The sequence below is a fragment of the Macadamia integrifolia genome, unplaced genomic scaffold, assembly GCF_013358625.1.
Source record: "Macadamia integrifolia cultivar HAES 741 unplaced genomic scaffold, SCU_Mint_v3 scaffold134, whole genome shotgun sequence".
In the NCBI taxonomy this organism is placed as follows: Eukaryota; Viridiplantae; Streptophyta; class Magnoliopsida; order Proteales; family Proteaceae; genus Macadamia; species Macadamia integrifolia.
Window position 1 is genome coordinate 621,334 of NW_024868167.1, and position 18,877 is coordinate 640,210.

Genomic DNA, 18,877 nt, shown 5'->3' on the forward strand with positions numbered 1-18,877 from the left:
TGGGAAATCTTAGCTTCTTCTTTCCAATTTTAATTACTAGCATTCCTATGGATTCCGGCCGATTCTGAAGACTGATCCTATTTCGGGCTCTTGAATATGCAAAAACTGGAAGAGCGTTAATGCTTAAGTTGATAATTATAATTGTGTGATGATATGTCCCATCTTTATTGTACTTCAAACTCAACAAATAAGAAGGAAAAAATAATTATGTGAGCCAGATCAAATGTACATGAGCAACATTGGTAGTTTATTTCCTTTTACAGTAAAGTTCAGATGATGCAGTCAAGACAGCCTGATTGGGCCTAGAAAGACCTTATTTTGGGCTAATATGGGTTCTCTGGGCCTTGGACTACTTGTTTATTGGATTAATCTTTAACGGGCCTAAATAATAAGCCCATATGGTGGGGGTGAGGTCTGGGCACGAGATAAGTATTAGTTTTTTTTGTTCTGGTCGGAAGATTAATAGTAGTTGATTGTCAATCTACTAGTCAGATGATTTTGAGTTTGATTAGGATACTTATTAGCTAGCATAGAGTCCTTTTTGAGTTTGTTTGGCTATTCAATGTGGTAAGAGTGGTTAGGAGTCCAAAACATGAGTTGATTAGAATTTTGAAGGATTATAAATATGTGTAATACCCCCCAGTCGGCCTACATGATTTTGATAATAGAATTTGAATTTTTTTAAGAGTTTTGGTACTGCTCTGCCTAGCAAACCTGGTGACTTGTGAAGGCTGTTCTTCCTTGGCCGTTTGCTTCTCTCCCTCAATTCTTTCTTTAATTCTGGTTCTTCTATTACCAGGTGATATCTTTCTATTGCTGTTCATGACTTCATCATAATCTATTCTCTTTCTACATTCCTTTATTTGCTCTCTCTTCTCTTCTTGTTTGCATATTGGATTCATAATTCTGCTTGTTTATTTTTTCTAGTCTTCAAATCTGAATCATCTTAAATTAGTTCCTGATATCTGATCAGCAATATCTCTGTTCTTGAAATTAGCTTGAATACTCAGCAGCATGGGGATCAACTATTTCTTAAAATCTGAATTTCAGAATTCTTTTTATTGATTGATAGATCTATTAGTCCTCTACACTTGACCCGAATTTCAGGTTAATCTGACTGTTGGATTGTGAGTTATTTAATTCCTTGATTAATTTCTGAAATGATCTAGTTGAACAAGTACATTGATGAGTAAAGATACCACTTTCTCACGTGCAAACAGCTAGGATGTATTTGCTGTTATAGTTGGAATCCGGAATGCAATGTGTGCTTTTGCTTACCCATGTTTATTCCTCTTGAGATATTGTGCTACTTTTGGGAGACAATGGATTGTTGAATTTCTTTTGAAAACTGTGACAACTGTTTTTTCTGAACAGAAGCAAGATGAATCCCTCCTAGAAGATGTCTGGACCCTTTTAAGAGCTGGAAGACTGGAGGAGGCATGTGAGCTATGTCGATCTGTAGGACAGGTTAAATTTCTGCCATGTGTCAGGTTTTAAAGTGTATCATTCTCAATTTATTTCCCAGGATTGATATGTTCTTCCTTTTGGTAGCCATGGAGGGCAGCAACTCTGTCTCCATTTGGAGGGTTGGATCAATTTCCTTCTATTGAGGCTTTGGAGAAGAACGGAAAGAATAGGACATTGCAAGCCATTGAACTGGAAAGCGGCATTGGACATCAGTGGCGTCTTTGGAAATGGGCCTGCTATTGTGCATCAGAGGTAGGAGTCAAGAGTTGACTTCTAGAATTCTCTTGCAATTTTGGAATGATTTTTATGCTTTCGTGTTTTCGTTTCCTTCCTATATTTATATCTTAAACTTTCGTGCACTGAATCAATTTCCCCCCCTTAAAAAGCATTGATAAATGATATTAAGTTCTTGGCATCGGTTTGCTGGGTGAGTCACTTGGCAAAAAAATCAGTTGACTGAAGATTATGGCAGATAAGTTGGCAACCTAAGAGGACTCTTATCTGTTTGCCATTACACATTCATTATTTTGTATTTCCATTGGTAATGAGAATTATGAGCATTTAAAACACCAATAGCTGGCATGATTGGTGCATTGGGGGGGGGGTGCTAGAGAGAATATGGACAATTATGCCTATGCAAGGTGCTTTTTCAATTTTTATCATATGCACATACCTCTGCAACTGAATGTTTCTTCTTTTACATGAATGAGTTGTATTTTTCGTATCGGCCTATAAAGAAAAGGGCACTGGTCAATCTAGTCTATCTGATGGGTAGACTGTAGACTAGATTTGCGACCCTTGAGTGTGATTGAAAGTCTGATACTGAGAAAATAGATCTTGGTTTGCACCCAGAAAAGCTTTTCCCTTGCATAGTAGACACTTTGCTAGAATTTAGGTAAGCCTTGATGGGTATTTATGTATTCTCCATTACATTCATGTGGTGCAAGTGCAACGCTGCAACTTCTAATGCATCTGTGGATCCCAAAAATTTAGGCTGAATAGATTTAACTAATACAATTGTTTATTCCTTTTGTTTTTCTATGTGGTTCATAAAACTAAATTTCTCTTACTTTTCTTTTCTCCATGTTGAAGAGAATTGCAGAGAAAGACAGCGAAAAATACGAGGCAGCTGTTTATGCAGCCCAATGTAGTAATTTGAAGCGCTTGCTCCCTTTGTGTACAGACTGGGAGGTACTAATCGGTGATATGAGAATGCCCTTTTTAATTTTGCAGTTCGTTTTTCCCAGACATACTTGTACAATTACTCATGATATATCATTAGATTATGGCCACATAATTCATTTAGTTTTTTATTTTGCTAATTTTGTTTTGAAATATTTTTAAGAAAACCGTCTAGTTTTTGACTGTATTATCCGTACAACAAACTACAACAACAACGTACAACTGTATTTTTGACTGAGTGTTTGATTCACATTAATTTTTGTGACAATGTGGTCCTTGGAATGATCATTTTGGCAATTCAACTTCTTTTCTCTCTTTTTATTTTTTTTTAGAAAGAAATTAACTTTTTGACGAAGATATGTCTATTTCTCGCTTTTCTCACAATGTTCGCATGTGTTGGACACTGACTTTGATGTTAACACTTCTGTACACTTCATGTCTCTTTTTCGTTGAAAAAGACTAATGAACATGAGGGAGGGAGAAATATAAATTATCTACAGGAAAAAGGAACAATTTTTGGCATATGACTGGCTGAATATCTGTACAAGATAGCAATATGGATGCTCTTTTCCTTGTTTTTTTTTTTTTGGGGAGAATAAAAATTCATTACTAAGAAGAAAAGAGGGAGTGTACAATGCCCCACGGGGAAAAAGAAAAGGGGATGCAAAAATCCAAATACAAGGCAGCGAAGACAGCCTGGAAGAGGGGTTGGAGGCTGCTAAATGGAGATGGGAAAACCCTGGGACACAAAAGTGAGCCAGTTCCTTGGGGATTCCCTAACATGGCGATGGGGGGGCAATGAAAGCTTCAAATTAACATAAAAAAAGATGGTGTTCCAAATCTTTTGAAAGGACCAGGAGTTGGAAATCCATCTTCGAAGATTGCACTCCATCCAAATGTGGCTGATAGTAGCACAAAAGGCAAGGTTTTATGCGGTGTCGCAGATGGAGTTCCTTGAAAAAGTCATGTCAACGCATAACCACTCTCTCTGAAGGGAAAGGATGCTTTGACTGTAGGGCCAGGATTTGGAGATGACTTTTTCCAAATGGAACTGGAGAAAAGGCAACTGAAGAGATGGTTAGATTGTTTTATCCCATTCCGACAAAGGCAACAAGTTGGAGGGACATGAATGTGCCGGTAAATGAGGTAGGACTGGGTTGGGAGGCAATTGGAGAGGGCTGTCCAAGTAGTGAAGTTGTGACGAGGTATATGACATTCAAACCAGACAATCTTGCGCTAAGGAGCAAGAGGGCTGCGTAACCGAATCAAATCACAAGTTGAGGAGGGGTTGAAAGTACCTGAAGGGTCGGGAGTCCAAATGATTCTATGGCGGGAGTCCAAATGATTCTATGGGTAGGGGTAGGGGGTAGGGGTAGGGACTAGGGAGGACCGAATGTTGGAGAAAGGGGGGGGGGAAGGAGGGGATGGAGGGCCCAGGCACCATTGGAGATGATGGGGACAACAATGGCATCCTTGACTAGACCGTAAGAATAAACAGTTTTGGCTCCCACAATAGAGAAAAGAACTCCAAAGGGGTGTCAGTTATCAAAGTATCAAACCAAAGGGAACTGGAAGAGCCATCGCCAATAGCGTTAAGAATGGCCCGAAGAGCAAGCAGCTGGACTCTAAGGATCTTACACTAAACTCACTAAAAGCGTCGAAGGGAGGGAAATAGTCGAGAAGGAGTCTTTCTTATGAAAGTAGAGTGAGCCCAGGAGAGGAGACCCAAATGTTGTTTTGATCTGAAACAATCTTCCAATTGAGCTTAAGGATATTTTGCAGAGTTAACCTCATGAATCTTTCTCAAACCTAAACCCCCTCTTGCTTGGGTGACACATAGAAGATCAACAGATGGGGTGAAGGAATCTAGAGGAATCTACACCTTTTCAAAAGAAGGTGTGCATAAGGGATTCCACTTGATTGTAGATTGGGGGCAATCCGAAAACACCGGACCAATAGATGTAGCTTGATTGAAGCACATTTTGGTAAGTTCCTATTGGCTAGCATAGGAAAGGAGCGTACCTTTATAAGCTGGAGCCTTTTTCAGATGAGGTCCAACATTGGGGTACAATGGTGGGCTGTCAACCTTGCAGAAATGAGTGGCAAATCCATATATTTGATAGGGAAAGGATCCAAGGGAGAAACCGGTTAATGCAAGGAGATGGGTTTTAGAAGCTTCAGAGACTCCAACAAGGAAGAGGTGGGACTTAAAGAGATTGATGCAAAGGCCAAATAGGTCTTCAAAGAGATGAAGTGAGGACATGATCGTCTCAATGGAAAGGGTGTCTGCTTTGGAGAAGATCAGAAGGTCATCAACAAAAGCGAGGTGGGTGAGGTTGAGGGCTTTGAATTTAGGGAGGGGGGAGATGAGGTGAATTTTCGTGGAAGTCTGGATGGAGTTGGAGAGGACTTCAAGGGCAAAGGAGAAGATGAAGGGGGAGAGGTGGCAACCTTACTTAATGCCAAACGAGGAAGAGATGTAGCCGGTCGGGCCGCCATTGACCAGGATAGAGAAGCGGGGGGAGGAGATGCAAGAATCTATCCAGCGGATGAAAACCTGGGGAAAGGAATCAAAGGATATACTATGAAGAACCTTAGTGATGAAATCCCATTTGATGGAATCCAAGGCTTTGTGGATATCAATCTTGAGGAGGGCAGTAGGGGAATGGGATTTCCTGTCAAAGTCTCTGAAGATTTCATGACACGAGGATGTTGTTAGTGATCCTTCTTTCGGCAATAAAAGTAAACTGGTTTGCACTGACAAGAGAGTTCACCACTAGCTGAATCGTATTGATAAGGATTTTTGCAATTTATTTGTATAAGAGATTTCAGGGGGAAATATTTTTGAAGTCAGACGTGGAGCAGGCCCCTTCTTTCTTGGGAATGAGATAGAGAAAGGTATAGTTTATCCCTTAGGTTTGTCCAAAAAGAAACTTCTGATGGCTTTAATGAAGTCACTCTTGATGATATCCCAACATAAAGAGAAGAATCCCATGATGAAACCTTCTGGGCCAGGGGCTTTGTTGGCCTTATGGGAGAGAACAATAGTAGTGATTTCATCGTTAGAAGGAATGGCTTAGAGGCATGAGAGGAGATGACTAGGGATGATTTTTTAAGCAGGCTGGTGGAGGTGAGGCTATTGGAGGATTGGGGGGGGGGGGGGGTGGAAGAGCTCGATGAAATAGTTAGAGGATTCAGCTTTGATATCATCCGGATTATGGAGAAGAGAGCTGTCTCTTGCTATAAGTATGAGAATGGAGTTGGCATTGGTTTTGGATTTTATGGATGTGTGAAAGTAAGTAGTGTTAGTCACTTAGCTCTAGGCATGTAATGCGGGACTTTTCCTTGATGAAGCTTTCTTCCTAGGCAATAAGGGAGGATAACTCATTTGAGGCAATCCTTTCATCATCACCAAGGAGAAGGTTGAGGGGATTAGATTGAAGTTTGGACTGGATGGAAGACAAATTATCTCTACAAGTAGACACACGGAAAGAGATGTGACCAAAGGTGGTGGTGTCCTAATATTTAAGAGCACTATTGACATACTGTGGTGGAGAAATTACATGTCAAAGAACTTAAAAGGCTTAGGACCAAAGGAAATGTAAGGCTGAATGAAGTGGGAGATGGGGCTATGGTCAGAAATGCCAGGGAGGTCAAAAGAGACGTTCGAGGAACGGAAGGAGGTTAACCAGGCTTTGTTGACCAACACTTCAAGTTTGTTGGTGATATGATTTTCACTTCTTCTTCTGTTGTGCCAAGTTAATTTGATTCCAGACCATGTCAAATCATTCATATTGATGTCTTCCAAGTATTCATTAAAGGATTCAACTGAGGTGGGATCAATGGGGGATCCTCCCAACTTCTTATGAGTAACTCTAACCACATTGGTAGATGGTTTGGCCGCAAGTCTTACTCTTCTGCTGCCTTCCTAAAAATTGACATCCATAAGGCCTTTGACTCCATTCGTTAGGACTTCCATCTCTGGAGTCTTGTTGCAGATGTCTTTCCCCCTCCTTTGGTCACTGGCTTCATTCCTGTATTTCCACCCCTTGCTTCTTTGTTATGATCAATGGCAGCCTTGTTGGATACTTTTCTTCCTCTGTGGGCATCAGGCAGGGCTGCCCCCACTCCCCCTTTCTCTTCTCTCTGGCCCTTGAGGTTCTGTTGGAGGGCCTTAGGGAAAAAGGGGAAAAATCAGAATAGAGGGGGAAAAGAAGGGAATTACACCTCACACGTTGCACAATTCAAACTAATTCTCATTCAAAATAAATTCATCCCCTTTTTACGTTGAGTATATGCAAGTATATAAAGAGAAAATACTAAGACTCCTACTTAGATTCTAACACAGAAAATGACTCCTACTTCTCTTACGTATCCTATCCCAAAACAAATATTATAAAATAAAAGACATTATTAAACTAAACTACTACCAGCCCTTGCTGGACCAAAAACTTGGCTAGACCGGTTCTTCTTGGCCCTTGGCTTCCACAGTCGGTCATGCTGGTCCAACGAGGTAAGTGCAGCTGTATCTGCATTCTCTCTCATTCTATTCAATTTTCCACCTGTCAGCGCCTCATCTCTCCCATTCCCAAATTCAAATTTCTTATGCTAACCCATCTCGCTTTTGCCGATGATCTCATAATTTTCTTTAGAGCCGATCCTCCTTCATCTCTTTGAGTCCCTCTCTGGCCTGCGCATCAACCTCCTCAAATCCAATATCTTTCTTTTAGGAGTCTTTGATGCTCGCCAAGCCCAACTCCTCGCCATCTCTGGCTTTTCCCTTGGCTCCCTCCCAATTAAATACCTGGGTCTTCCCCTCATCTCCTTTAGGCTTTCCTCCTATCACTGTTCTCCCATCATCGATTCCATGAGGAAAAGACTGTAGCTTTGGAAAGGCAAGCTATTATCCTATGCTGGTCATTTAGTCCATGTTAAATCGGTTTTCTAATCCTTATATCTCTACTGGTCTGGCATCTTTGCCCTCTTGGCTTCCACCTCCAAAGCCATGGACTCCCTCCTCTGGAAAGGAGCAGAATCCTGTAAATTCCTTCATCCCATGAGCTGGTCTAAAGTCTAACGCCCTAAAGCTGAAGGAGGTTTAGGCCTGAGGCATCAAAGATGTCAACTCCGTGTGCATCTTGAAGCTCATTTGGAAAATTGCCTCAAAGCATTGTAGCATTTGAGTCTCTTAGTTTTACTCCTCCCCCTAAAAAATGATTCCCTTTGGACGGCCTCCCCCTCCTCTGATGCCTTTTGGATATGGTGTAAAACTTTTTGCTCCTGACCTTTTGCTCTTGAAGCCATCTCATACACCATTGGCAATGGATCCTTCACCTCTCTTTGGTTAGACTCTTGGCATCCCTCTGGTATTCTCATCTCTTTGGTCACTCCTAGAATCATTTATTCCTCTAGTTTGTCCAGATCTGTCTTGGTCGCCTCCATCCTCTCCCATGGTGTTTGGTCTCCTCCTGCTTCCCCTCCCCCCTTGTCGACCTCTGGACTTCCCTCCCTCCGGACTTCCCTCCCTCCCTCGGGTCATCGTGGAAGAGAGGACAGATTATTTGGATCCCCTCCCTCACGGGTTTGTTCACTTCTGCCTCTGCTTGGGATTTCATCCGTTCAAAAGATCCCATCGTTCCTTAGAACAAAATCATTTGGTTTAAAGGCCATATGGCCGATATCCTTCATTACAGTTTCACTACGTGGTGTGCACTTTCCAATTGCCTCCCTACGTGATGCGAATCTGGGTTCCAAAAGTCGGACTCTGATCGCTTAGGGCACTCTTAATTAATAAATAGCACAAGTTGTAACCAAATATCAAAGAGAATGGTAGTTCTGTAAATAAGTGGAAGCTTCTAACAAGTAATGGCAAAACTGTAATTTACTAGAACTTTAGGTCATGACAAAGAAGGGAAAGGGGAATGTAATGTTAGTGAACAAAGGGGTAGAATTGGAATGGCAAAATAATAAAGAAAGTGGGGAATAAAAACAAAAGATAGGGGGTAATCCTGGGATTTAATAGAAATAAGGAATTAAAACCTACTTTATGATGTGTTCTCCAACCTCATGACAGAAACAATAGCCAGCAGCAAAAAGAGAGCTTGCGGTGCTGAGAACTTCCTCTAGATGCATCAATTCAGCCCCAAATCTTGGGCGAAGCTTGGATATCCTATGGCCTGTTGATTCCAGCAAGAAGATACTTTGAAACATCAAGCAAAGAAGAGCAGTACCCTCTGCAATCAGATCTGGGCGGCAGCTTTGGGTAACCTGAGTTGCAGGTTTCGTTGCTCACAGCAGGTATCACTTTCAGACCTGAGATTCAAGGCTTAGGGTCGCCCTTCAATGGTGAACTATCCCCCAAAAGTTGGTGAAGAAAGAAGATGAGATGGAGGAGATCTATCGACCTCTTATGGGGCACCAGCGTCCACTTCGAAACAGGGCAGCAACTGAAGCTCAGAGCAGGGTAAGGGAAAACCAGAAATAATAATGAAGATGAAGAGGAAGAAATAAAGAGGAAGTAGGAGAAAGGAAGAAGAAGAGAAGATCAGGGACAGAGAGAGACTATTAGATAAAAAGGGGAAAGAAGAGGATCGCCCACGGCAGCCATGGTTTCACACAAAAAAATCTTTCAATTCATTCAAAATCTTCAAAATCTGAGTTCTTTATTGGGTTACATCAATATAAAGGCAAGCAAAGTGTGACAATGGAAGCTAAATAAATTGGAAACTACCCTAAATAGCAACTGAAATAAAATCTCCTACTAAATTTACCACACCCTACACTAATAATTAAGGAAACAAAATTACTGACTGAATTACTCCAAAAATTTCCCATGCCTAACTGTATCACTACGCAGTCCTTCCTCAACTTCCGACACATCCAAGTCCCATCCTTCTGCTGCTTGTGTTGAAACGACACCGAAGATGCTGATCATCTTTTCTTTACTTGCCCTTTTCTGCTTCTATCTGGAAGAGGGTTCTTCGATCCTACTTGCCGTCTCGTAGGACTATCCTCCCCCTGAGAATGGATTTGGGTTGACATGACTTTTGGTGGTTCTAGCATTTGTGACACAGTTGGGAAGCTTGCCTTTGATTCCACCATCAACCATATTTGGATGGAGCGTAATCTTCATAGATGGACTTTCAGTTCTCGTTCTTTTGATAGGATTTGGAATGCCATCTACTTTGACGTCAACTCCAAACCTTGATGTCTGCGCCACCGTCCGGTTCGTGATCCACCGAGGAACAAGTTCATTGTTGTCTTTTGGGGCCTTCCCCCCTCTATTGTCTCCCCCTTGATGTTCTCCTTCTTTAGTTGGGTCTCTGCCCCTTGTTGTAGTCTTCCCTCCTTTGAGTGCTTGCTCCTTTTTTGGCCCCTCCTCCCTTTCCCTTGTACATTCTTCCTCTTGGTAATGAATTTATTTATTCATCCAAAAAAAAAAAAAAATCTAACCACATTGAAGTCACCCCTAAGCCATAAGGGAGAGGGTCTACCTAGGAGGCCATGGAACGAAGATCATCCAAGAGAGGGATCTTGTCAATGGCACAACGAAGATGGTAAATATCAGAAAAGGCTAGGGAGAAGGAATTGTTAGGTTCAAAGTGGAGAGGTGGATACACTGGGATGAAGTGAAGGAGGCAATAACAAGAAGCTTACAGGGATTCCACATGATCCAGATGCGACCATTGGGGCAGTGGAGATAGTTGGAAATAAGGGACCGAGAAGGGGCTATGTTGACAGCAATAGAGGACAAAATCACACCCTTTCTCTCTCTCTCTCTCTGTCACTCAAAAATTTGAGTGGAGGGATCCTCAAGTAAAGGACCAGGTCATGTTATTAGCGAAATGAAAGGCAGCCCATCTTGGCTGGCAGGTTGACATAGAACAAAGAGTCTCACCTGGAGTTCAATCACATCCATACAAGCCATTCCACACTATGGGAGATGATAATGGCCAACTACCATATCAAAACAATGGGAACCAATCATATTAACAAAATAAATAAATATAATAAAAAATATATAAATATAATGGTCACAGGTTCAATACTTGGAAATAGTCTCTTCGGCGAAGCAGGGGGTAAGGCTGCGTACACACTTGCCCCTCCCAGACCTTGCTATAGCAGGACCCTCGTGCACTGGGTTGCTCTTTTTTTTTTATTTATTTTTTTTATTTTTATATATCCATATATATATATATAATGGTATATATGATGGAATTTTACATATCAGCATTTTATGGATTGTTAAATAGAATAGGAAGTTGTTCGATCCATCACAGTTGTATCTCTCCCTCCACCGCCACTCAATCTAGTGTCGTTGCTGGTCAGCCGAACCACTGACCCTCAAGCATGACTTGATTAAGGTCTCGACGCTAACTATTTCGACCCCGAATACCAGGGGTCCCCTCATCAATAATCAAGGTTTTGAATAGTTACCTAGAAACTTTCTGGAATCTGGACAACATTACCAATGAGAATTCAGAACCCTTCCCACCCCCCACTCCGCCACCCCTTGAAAGGAGAAAATACACTTGTTTGTCTACCTAATTGGTTATGGAACAAGTAATCCTCTGGCTCTGGTCCAGTTCAAATATCTGATGATGCTAAGAATTTGGCCTTCCTATTGTGGTGAGATACTCTCTAAGGGTTCAAGGGGATCTAACTATTCACTATAGTCAATTCCTCCACCACAACAACTGAAAACCAAGGGAAGGGAATATAAGGCTCAGAAGAGAGCATTCATCTGATATAACAGAACCCCTCTCCTCTGCGCACTGAAATATGCTTGAGCTGTGTTGTCTTAGCAACTCCATGGATGCCTCCACTACTGAAGGCCACTGAATTTTCTAGAGGGACGTCTGTCACAATTGATCATTTGATCTTCATGGTGTTCCTCCTTCCCATGGGTAGGAACTGGGCACCAAAAGTATTGATTGCAAGGATCTGATAGTTTTCTATCCAAGTCTCAGATGATGACATTGATAGATTATATAGTGAAATCATTTAACTATTCATCTTGCTTTCAGCTTATATGGTATTTTTATCGAAGACAAACCTATCGACATGCAACTTGGATAAAGTGGGGTTGGCTAAAGGCTTATATTAGACTCCTGTTGGCTTGAATTATTGATTTTCTGTCACATGTTAGACCTGTGCTTGTGGTAGCTCTTGACCTCGCCGAGTTTCACCATTTATAACATGTCATGAATATAAAGGCTTATATTAGACTCCTGTTGGCTTGAATTATTGATTTGCTGTCACATGTTAGACCTGTGTTGTGCTAGCTCTTGACCTCGCCGAGTTTCACCATTTATAAACAAACATGAACATAGAAAATTATATTTATGTTTATATTACAAAATGGTAAAATGAAAATGAAAAGCAATCTTGTTTTGGCTTAGTTTTTTTCCTGAGCTTGTTTCATGAGCTAATTTTGGATTAGAGATATAATGAAGTAATGTTTCTTCCTGTCCTATTTTATGGGGACTTACATACCATTCTTGAAAGATACTTTCAATCTACAATTATTATATTGTAAGGATGATTCATTTATCGTTTCATCATTTACAGTAATTAACTTCCTTCTATTTTTTGTTCCTGTCATGTGGGATATTTTCTTTACAATTTTCATGGCCAAAAACTTTTGCAGTCAGCCTGTTGGGCAATGGCCAAGTCATGGCTTGATGTTCAAGTCGATTTAGAGTTGGCACGCTTTCAGCAAGGGAGAACCGAGCAGTTCAGAAGTTATGGGGATGCAATAGAAATAAGTCCTGGACGGGGAGACCAAGCTTTGCTGCCTTCAAATGGTCCAGAAAGTTGGCCATGTCATGTTCTCAGCCAACAACCACGGGACCTTTCTGCCGTTCTTCAGAAACTCCATTCAGGGTATAACACTGCACAGAGTTTGCTCAATATTTTTCTTGCTTTACAGTGGCATTATTGGATGTGTATCCTCTTATGTATGTGCACGGTGTAGGGATATGGTGCACGAAGCTGTTTCCCGAGGATGCAAAGAGCAGCATCGTCAAATTGAGGCAATGGTCTAAGCTCAGGAATAAGGCTTTAATTTTACTTAGATATCTTATTGTTTTCTTGTAGTCTATATCTTTTCCATTGGCTAAGAGCAAAATGTCATTTTGACACTTCAAAAGCCTCATTTCCTTTTCCTAACAAACCCAAAAAGAAAACAACATTTTTTTCTTCTTCTGGAGATGGGCTTTACCATTTAAGAAGAGAATTGTTGGGGAGAACTGGATTCTTGTTCTACCTGTTTATAATTATTCACGAGAGGAAAACCAGTAAATGTAGAAATAATACTGCCCTTGCAGCACTCTTTTCTGTGACTCCTTAATCGGGGCATTACTAGACCTGCAATTGGATGGCTGGTAAATTGTAGCATTCTTTTGGTATGAAAGTTCTCCAGGTTTCTGGTTAGTCTCTTCTAGAAGTAAAGAAAGAACAGGAGGAAAGGAAGGGAGAAAGCAGATGGAAATATGTGTTAACTTGTTTCCTCTTTGTACATGGTGCAGACAAATGTAAGCTAATGAGTCCCTGGGTTGAGCATTACTATTTTTTGACATGTGGGTGCTTCTCATACGAGAATACTGCATATGAACCATACGAGCACTCTTATTTTTGACAGTATCCTTATAATTTGATCAGCCATTGTTTCCTCGTTAGATAGAACAAGTTCTGGATCCTGCCATTTCAGGCTTTTAAATATGGAAAATGAGGTACTCTTTCTTATTCTTGAAAAGGAAAAATAATTTGCAAATGAGGTAGCAGGGCCAAAGATTCCTCTTTGATGTTTCAATAGGGTGTCTTTTGCTGCTGTGATATGCTAAAGGTCCAATAGAGTATTTGTATGGGTCTTTGTGAATATTATGTTAGAAAATTTACCTTCTTGATGCTTTCATGCTTGGTGAAGAAATGGTACTTCTAAGTTCTAACATTGGGTTGGAGTGTGATTTGAGTTGATGGTGATCTTGTTCAGAATGGACACATAATCAGTTTGGACTCTGTGGTGTTGTCGTCTCATATTCAAGAGCTTATTCACTCTCTCAATGGTTTAATCTCTTGCATTTTTAGCTAATGCATCTAGATTGCTGGCTCTCTGGCTGTTTATGCAGCCATCCTCCAGATTCACATTGTTTAGAGTACTAGGGATCATTTTTAAACCTGTGCCAAGGCAGCTCCTTGGCACATGTTTGGCTTCCTTTCTATCAGATTGGTTCTTGTTCAAAGTTGACATGTTTCTACTGTCAGCGTGGGTGGATGGGGGTGAGGGTGGGGGTGTTCTTTCTGATCTTTTTTATATAATCTGGGTTGAGGCTGAAACAAAAGCCTTTTTTTTTTTTGGGGGGGGGGGGGGGTACCAACTTGGGAGATAAATAATAAATTTTATTGAAAATATGAAAATGTGGATGCAGAATACAAAATATACAACAACATAGCTGTCCATTCTCACCAGGATCTGCACCCAAAAGCCGAAACTATAACAGAATTTCAACTTTAAAACTTTATTCACAAAGTAATTGAGTCCCCAAAACAGATTTGGGGTCTAACCTCCCGTTGCTTTGCCAAATCATCTGCGACGTGATTTGCTTTCCTTGGTTGCCAATGACACTCAATATCAGCTTGGGCTGCTAGCTGCCGGATTGGTCTTACGAAGTGATTGTAGCGCCTTGGGTGATGGAACCTCCTTGAATCTGTCAACAACCTACGCACATTTGTGGAGTCCCCACACGAATAATGGTGTGAAGACTGAAGACGGGTTCCAGGCATGGTGTGATTGAACCCCTCCCTTATTTCACATGGTCAATGGAATTTACTAAGGGCATATCAAGGGTCCTGGAGTATTTTTGTTGTAAAAAAGTAAAAAATTGAGATCATTGTTGTCTGAAGTTCTTTTATTCTACAAAATTATTTGTTCTTTGTTAAACTACTTTGCATGCCATCTTAATCATTGCACAGTTTTGATCTATAATGTATGCAATATTTTGTTTGGATATCAAGAAGAAAAGAGGGAAATGCACTTCTATGATAATACATCTCATAAATAAGTGTCCGGGACTCCTTTGGCTAACACCTGATTTTTCCCCTGACCAAAACTATTGTCCACCATACTGAGTTTCTCTTTTAAATCTGTACACAATATAGATTCTTAGTTTACTTGTCATTTAGACATGTTCTATTTTGATTCCGTATTATGTGTTCATGGATGTTCCTTTCACCTTGACAGATGAACCTCATGCTGGGAGATATACCACGTCTCTTAGACCTCCTATGGTCATGGATATCACCATCAGAAGCTGACAATAGTGACTTTATGTAATCTCTTACTTTATCTCCATTTGACTATTTGAGGACTAAATTTCCATCAATTTGGATGTTTGGCTTGTGAATTGTGGTCAATATCTTTGATGGGTAACATCCGAACAATTATATTATTTAAATATGTTAATCATCTACTAAAATCAGATCTGCAAAGTGCAAATACATAAATGCCAAAGAAGTGGTTGACAATGTGCTAGTAAAAGCTTGAAATCTCAGAACTGTTCCATCTTTTTGTCTTTTGGGCTCTCTCTTTTCTTCGATGGTACACGGAATGAGACAAAGGTTTTGTTTAATGGTCCCAGCTCTGATTTGATTTTGAGTTACATAGTCAATGGTTTAGCTTGAATGACACAACAGATCACCTCATTTGTCTTCCCCAGCCCCCTTGTTTAGCAGTGGTGAACGCTGGACATTTTGCCCCTTTTAGTTGGGAACTCTGAATGCACTTGGAAAAGGTCTATATCTATCTTTGGGGTGATTCCATTCCTTTGTTTTCCAGGCCTCACGGTGATCCTCAGATGATTCGTTTTGGCGCACATCTAGTGCTTGTTCTTAGATATCTACTTGCTGACCAGATGAAGGATGCTTTCAGAGAGAAGCTTATGACTGTCGGGGATCTCATCCTTCACATGTGAGTACTTTTCCAGTTGCAATGAAGTTTTCTGATATTTTACTTTGTTAACTAAAAGGATCCTGAAAGATATTGGTATTTGGTGAAAGGTGTATTTTGTGAGTAAATTTTGTTGAAAATAATGGATGTTTGCTCAAGATGGATGCCAGGTAGGGGGCGGGGAGCTAAAAGAATAAGTAATGTTTGGAATCTCAAAAGAAGCTGCACAGGAATTAAGGCTTGCAGCCTCATGAGTGCTTCCTAGCATTTCAGATCAATTGGTTGTGTGTGTTTTGTAGCACCGATAGGTCAAGGAACCAATATGATTCATGATGTACTTGTAACTATACTTTTAGGGAATGCCAGATCTGTTGTTGTATGCTCTATGGTCGCAGATTTCGTATCTATTTTTCTCTCTCCCATTAGGGATCCTTGAAAGATGGCCCTATTTGCTTGCTGGGAAAGTGAGGCATCTTCTTTTCATTTAGTTCTTGGGTAATGTAACTCCTCAAAGCAGGGTTATGTTTTCTCAAGTTATTTGAAGTCACCTTCCACTCCCTCTCGTTTACTCATGTTCCCTTTAACAGGGAGAACCTTGATAAACAAGGTAATTAAAGGACAAAGTCAGACCTAGAACGGCATACAGGACATCCCTAATCATTGAATAGTCTCTCCTAACTATTCGTTATAAGAGAACAAGATGTTCAAGGAAAGGGACAAAATCTCAGAGAACATTGATTTGGAGACTCTTTTTAAGGACATCAAGGATTTAGTTCGAACATTTGCACTTCGAATTATGTAAGGTTATTATTGTGATATAATCATTTTATGGTAGCGTTTATCATTTGTTTGCCAGACTATAGTATTACTCCAAACATATATTGCATTTTGATGTCCTGCTATTAATGTGACTCTTATTGAGAGGAAACCTTGTTTTCCTAATACATGACGTCCTCTCGGAGAATTTCTTGTTAAACACATCTAGAAGGATTTCAACTCTTTATTAAGTGGTCTGACTTAGGAGACTTCTTTGTCAGCCGGAAATTCTGACTAGATATTGTAAAGGGCGTCCCAATGCATGAGGCTCCCACTACTGCAGGGTTTGGGGAGCTGCAGATGTATGCAGCCTTACCCATGGTTTAATGTATCGGTCTGTATCGTATCGTATAGGCTGATACCAATATGATAAAGATTGATACGGTACATTTAAAAAAAAAATGAAGTGTATCCTTGAGTATCGATACGTGTCGGCCGATTTGCACAAGTGCACAACTGATACTCACCAATACGTACCAATACTTAAGATACGTATCTGCAGAACCCGTTGCACTTTCAAAACAAAGCTTGTTCTTATCACGGGCAGTACTAAGTTTCTAAAATTTGAAGCACAACTGCACAATCAATCTCCCTTTCATTTCTTGGACTTGGCACTTTGAATCATTCATAGAAAACGATTTAAAATCTACAATCAAATTGATGTCTAGGGGATTTAAGGTAAATAAAAATCATCAATTGAAGCTAAAATAGCGCAAGACAGGTAAGTTGAAAAAACTCGATTTTAATTTTTTGCAGCTCTTTATTTTACTTTTATTTTTGGGCTATGTTTGAGTAGATTTTAGGTAAAACAAACTAAAGCATTGCATCAAACATGAACTATTGCATCAATTGAATTTAAAATTTCTTAGAAAGTCAACAAATGACTATTAGTACATGTAAGAAACCTTATCCCTATAAAAATTTCAATCGAATGCACTTGCGTCCGGTGTTCTCCATTTTTAGTGTTGATGAATAATACATGTTATATATTGCTTATTTATATTATTTTTTATGCAAAAGTGTATTTCCATGTGTATCTTATCCATTTCTATGCATATTTTTAGCGTATCTTGCATATCTCTGATACGCTATGATAAGTCTCTTAAAATGACCTGACGATTCCAATATTTTAATCCTTTGCCTTTACTCTGCTTCGCGGAAAGGCTGTTTCCTTGATTACCAGGTTGCAATAGGGCAACGTTAGTGTTGCACCTGGACTCGTCCTCTATTCTGACTAGATATTTTTCTCAATCCATGGGCAAAAATTGTAATGTGTACAGTCATCTAATTAGATTTTTCTGACCTGGGAATCTTTTTTCCGGGGTCCAGACTGTGATAAGTTTTGATGTTCCTCTGTGCTATGTATTGGGAGGAAAGAAGTTTCTGGCTTTCCATTAGTCCCCAGCTTTCTTCCTATTATACATCATGGTTGACTCCAACTATGATTACGGTTAATGTTTTATGTATTTGGGATCGTTTATTCATCCAGTTGGCAAATGCTTCTTCAGGTATGCCATGCTTCTATTTTCAAAGGCGCATGAGGAGTTGGTTGGTGTTTATGCCTCTCAGCTTGCACGCCACCGCTGCATTGATCTTTTTGTACACATGATGGAACTGAGGCTTAATAGCAGGTGAGGCTTTATCCACCCTTCTCTTCTGTAAGGAAAATGTCATTTTGGCTATAATCTCTGATCATACTTCATCATTATGATCATCATTATTATCATTTTAAGTTTTGCTGTCGTTGATAGGCCACACAAAGATAATTTTAACAAGAAAGAGAGAAGAAAAACAAATGTACAGGCTTATCAATGTGATGTAAAAAAGTATAGAAATGTATATGCAGCTACTAAAGATCAGCATACAGAAGGACTTATCACTTTACTAGTGTATTACTGATGGGGGTAGAGTGTTGTAGCCGACCCCATTTAGGAGGGTTGTTTCTGAGGTGTGCTATGTTTCTTTCTTGTTACTTCATTTTTATTTTACCCCCTTTTGGATCCATGTAGCTGACCCCATTTAGTTGGGAAAAGTCTGAGTTGTTGTATCATGGATGGTCTCCAACCAGGAAACCCACTTATCCTGGAGCTGCTTTATAGAAAAGACCAGTAAGTGAACCTATGATAGAAACCAACATGTTCAACTTCTGGATTTTACATCAACGAATTTCTTATTTCTTTCTTCCGGAAAATTCCTTTAGGATGCAGCCTCCATAAAATTGTACCTCTTGGACTTGGTTGTAAAGTCTGCCAAGCTGTGAAAATAGAAATTTTAATTAGGAGAAAGGAATTCAATTAATGTCTTCTGAAGTATCTGTTTCAGTTGCACTTCCATGGCTGGACTGGTTTGACCCACTCTGGAGACCCAAACTAAGAAGTATCGGGTCCAAACTTGGCTTTTGGTCCACTGGGGGCATTTAGAATTTTGTTACTATATTTAGGGTTTTTATTTTTTATTTTTATTTCA

At 40.1% G+C, this 18,877-nt stretch overlaps 1 protein-coding gene across 3 annotated transcripts in view; it reads left to right on the top strand.

Moving 5' to 3' along the window:
* The window catches only part of LOC122063487 (nuclear pore complex protein NUP107), a 65,501-nt gene that overhangs the window by 18,566 nt on the left and 28,058 nt on the right, over positions 1-18,877 (top strand). For all 3 annotated transcript variants that reach the window (XM_042627187.1, XM_042627184.1, XM_042627185.1), the window contains exons 8-15: positions 1,375-1,467; positions 1,552-1,719; positions 2,560-2,658; positions 12,299-12,534; positions 12,626-12,683; positions 14,891-14,979; positions 15,485-15,616; positions 17,920-18,042. In XM_042627187.1, coding sequence (XP_042483121.1) covers positions 1,375-1,467; positions 1,552-1,719; positions 2,560-2,658; positions 12,299-12,534; positions 12,626-12,683; positions 14,891-14,979; positions 15,485-15,616; positions 17,920-18,042 — 998 coding nt within the window. The remainder of the gene's footprint in view (positions 1-1,374; positions 1,468-1,551; positions 1,720-2,559; positions 2,659-12,298; positions 12,535-12,625; positions 12,684-14,890; positions 14,980-15,484; positions 15,617-17,919; positions 18,043-18,877) is intronic.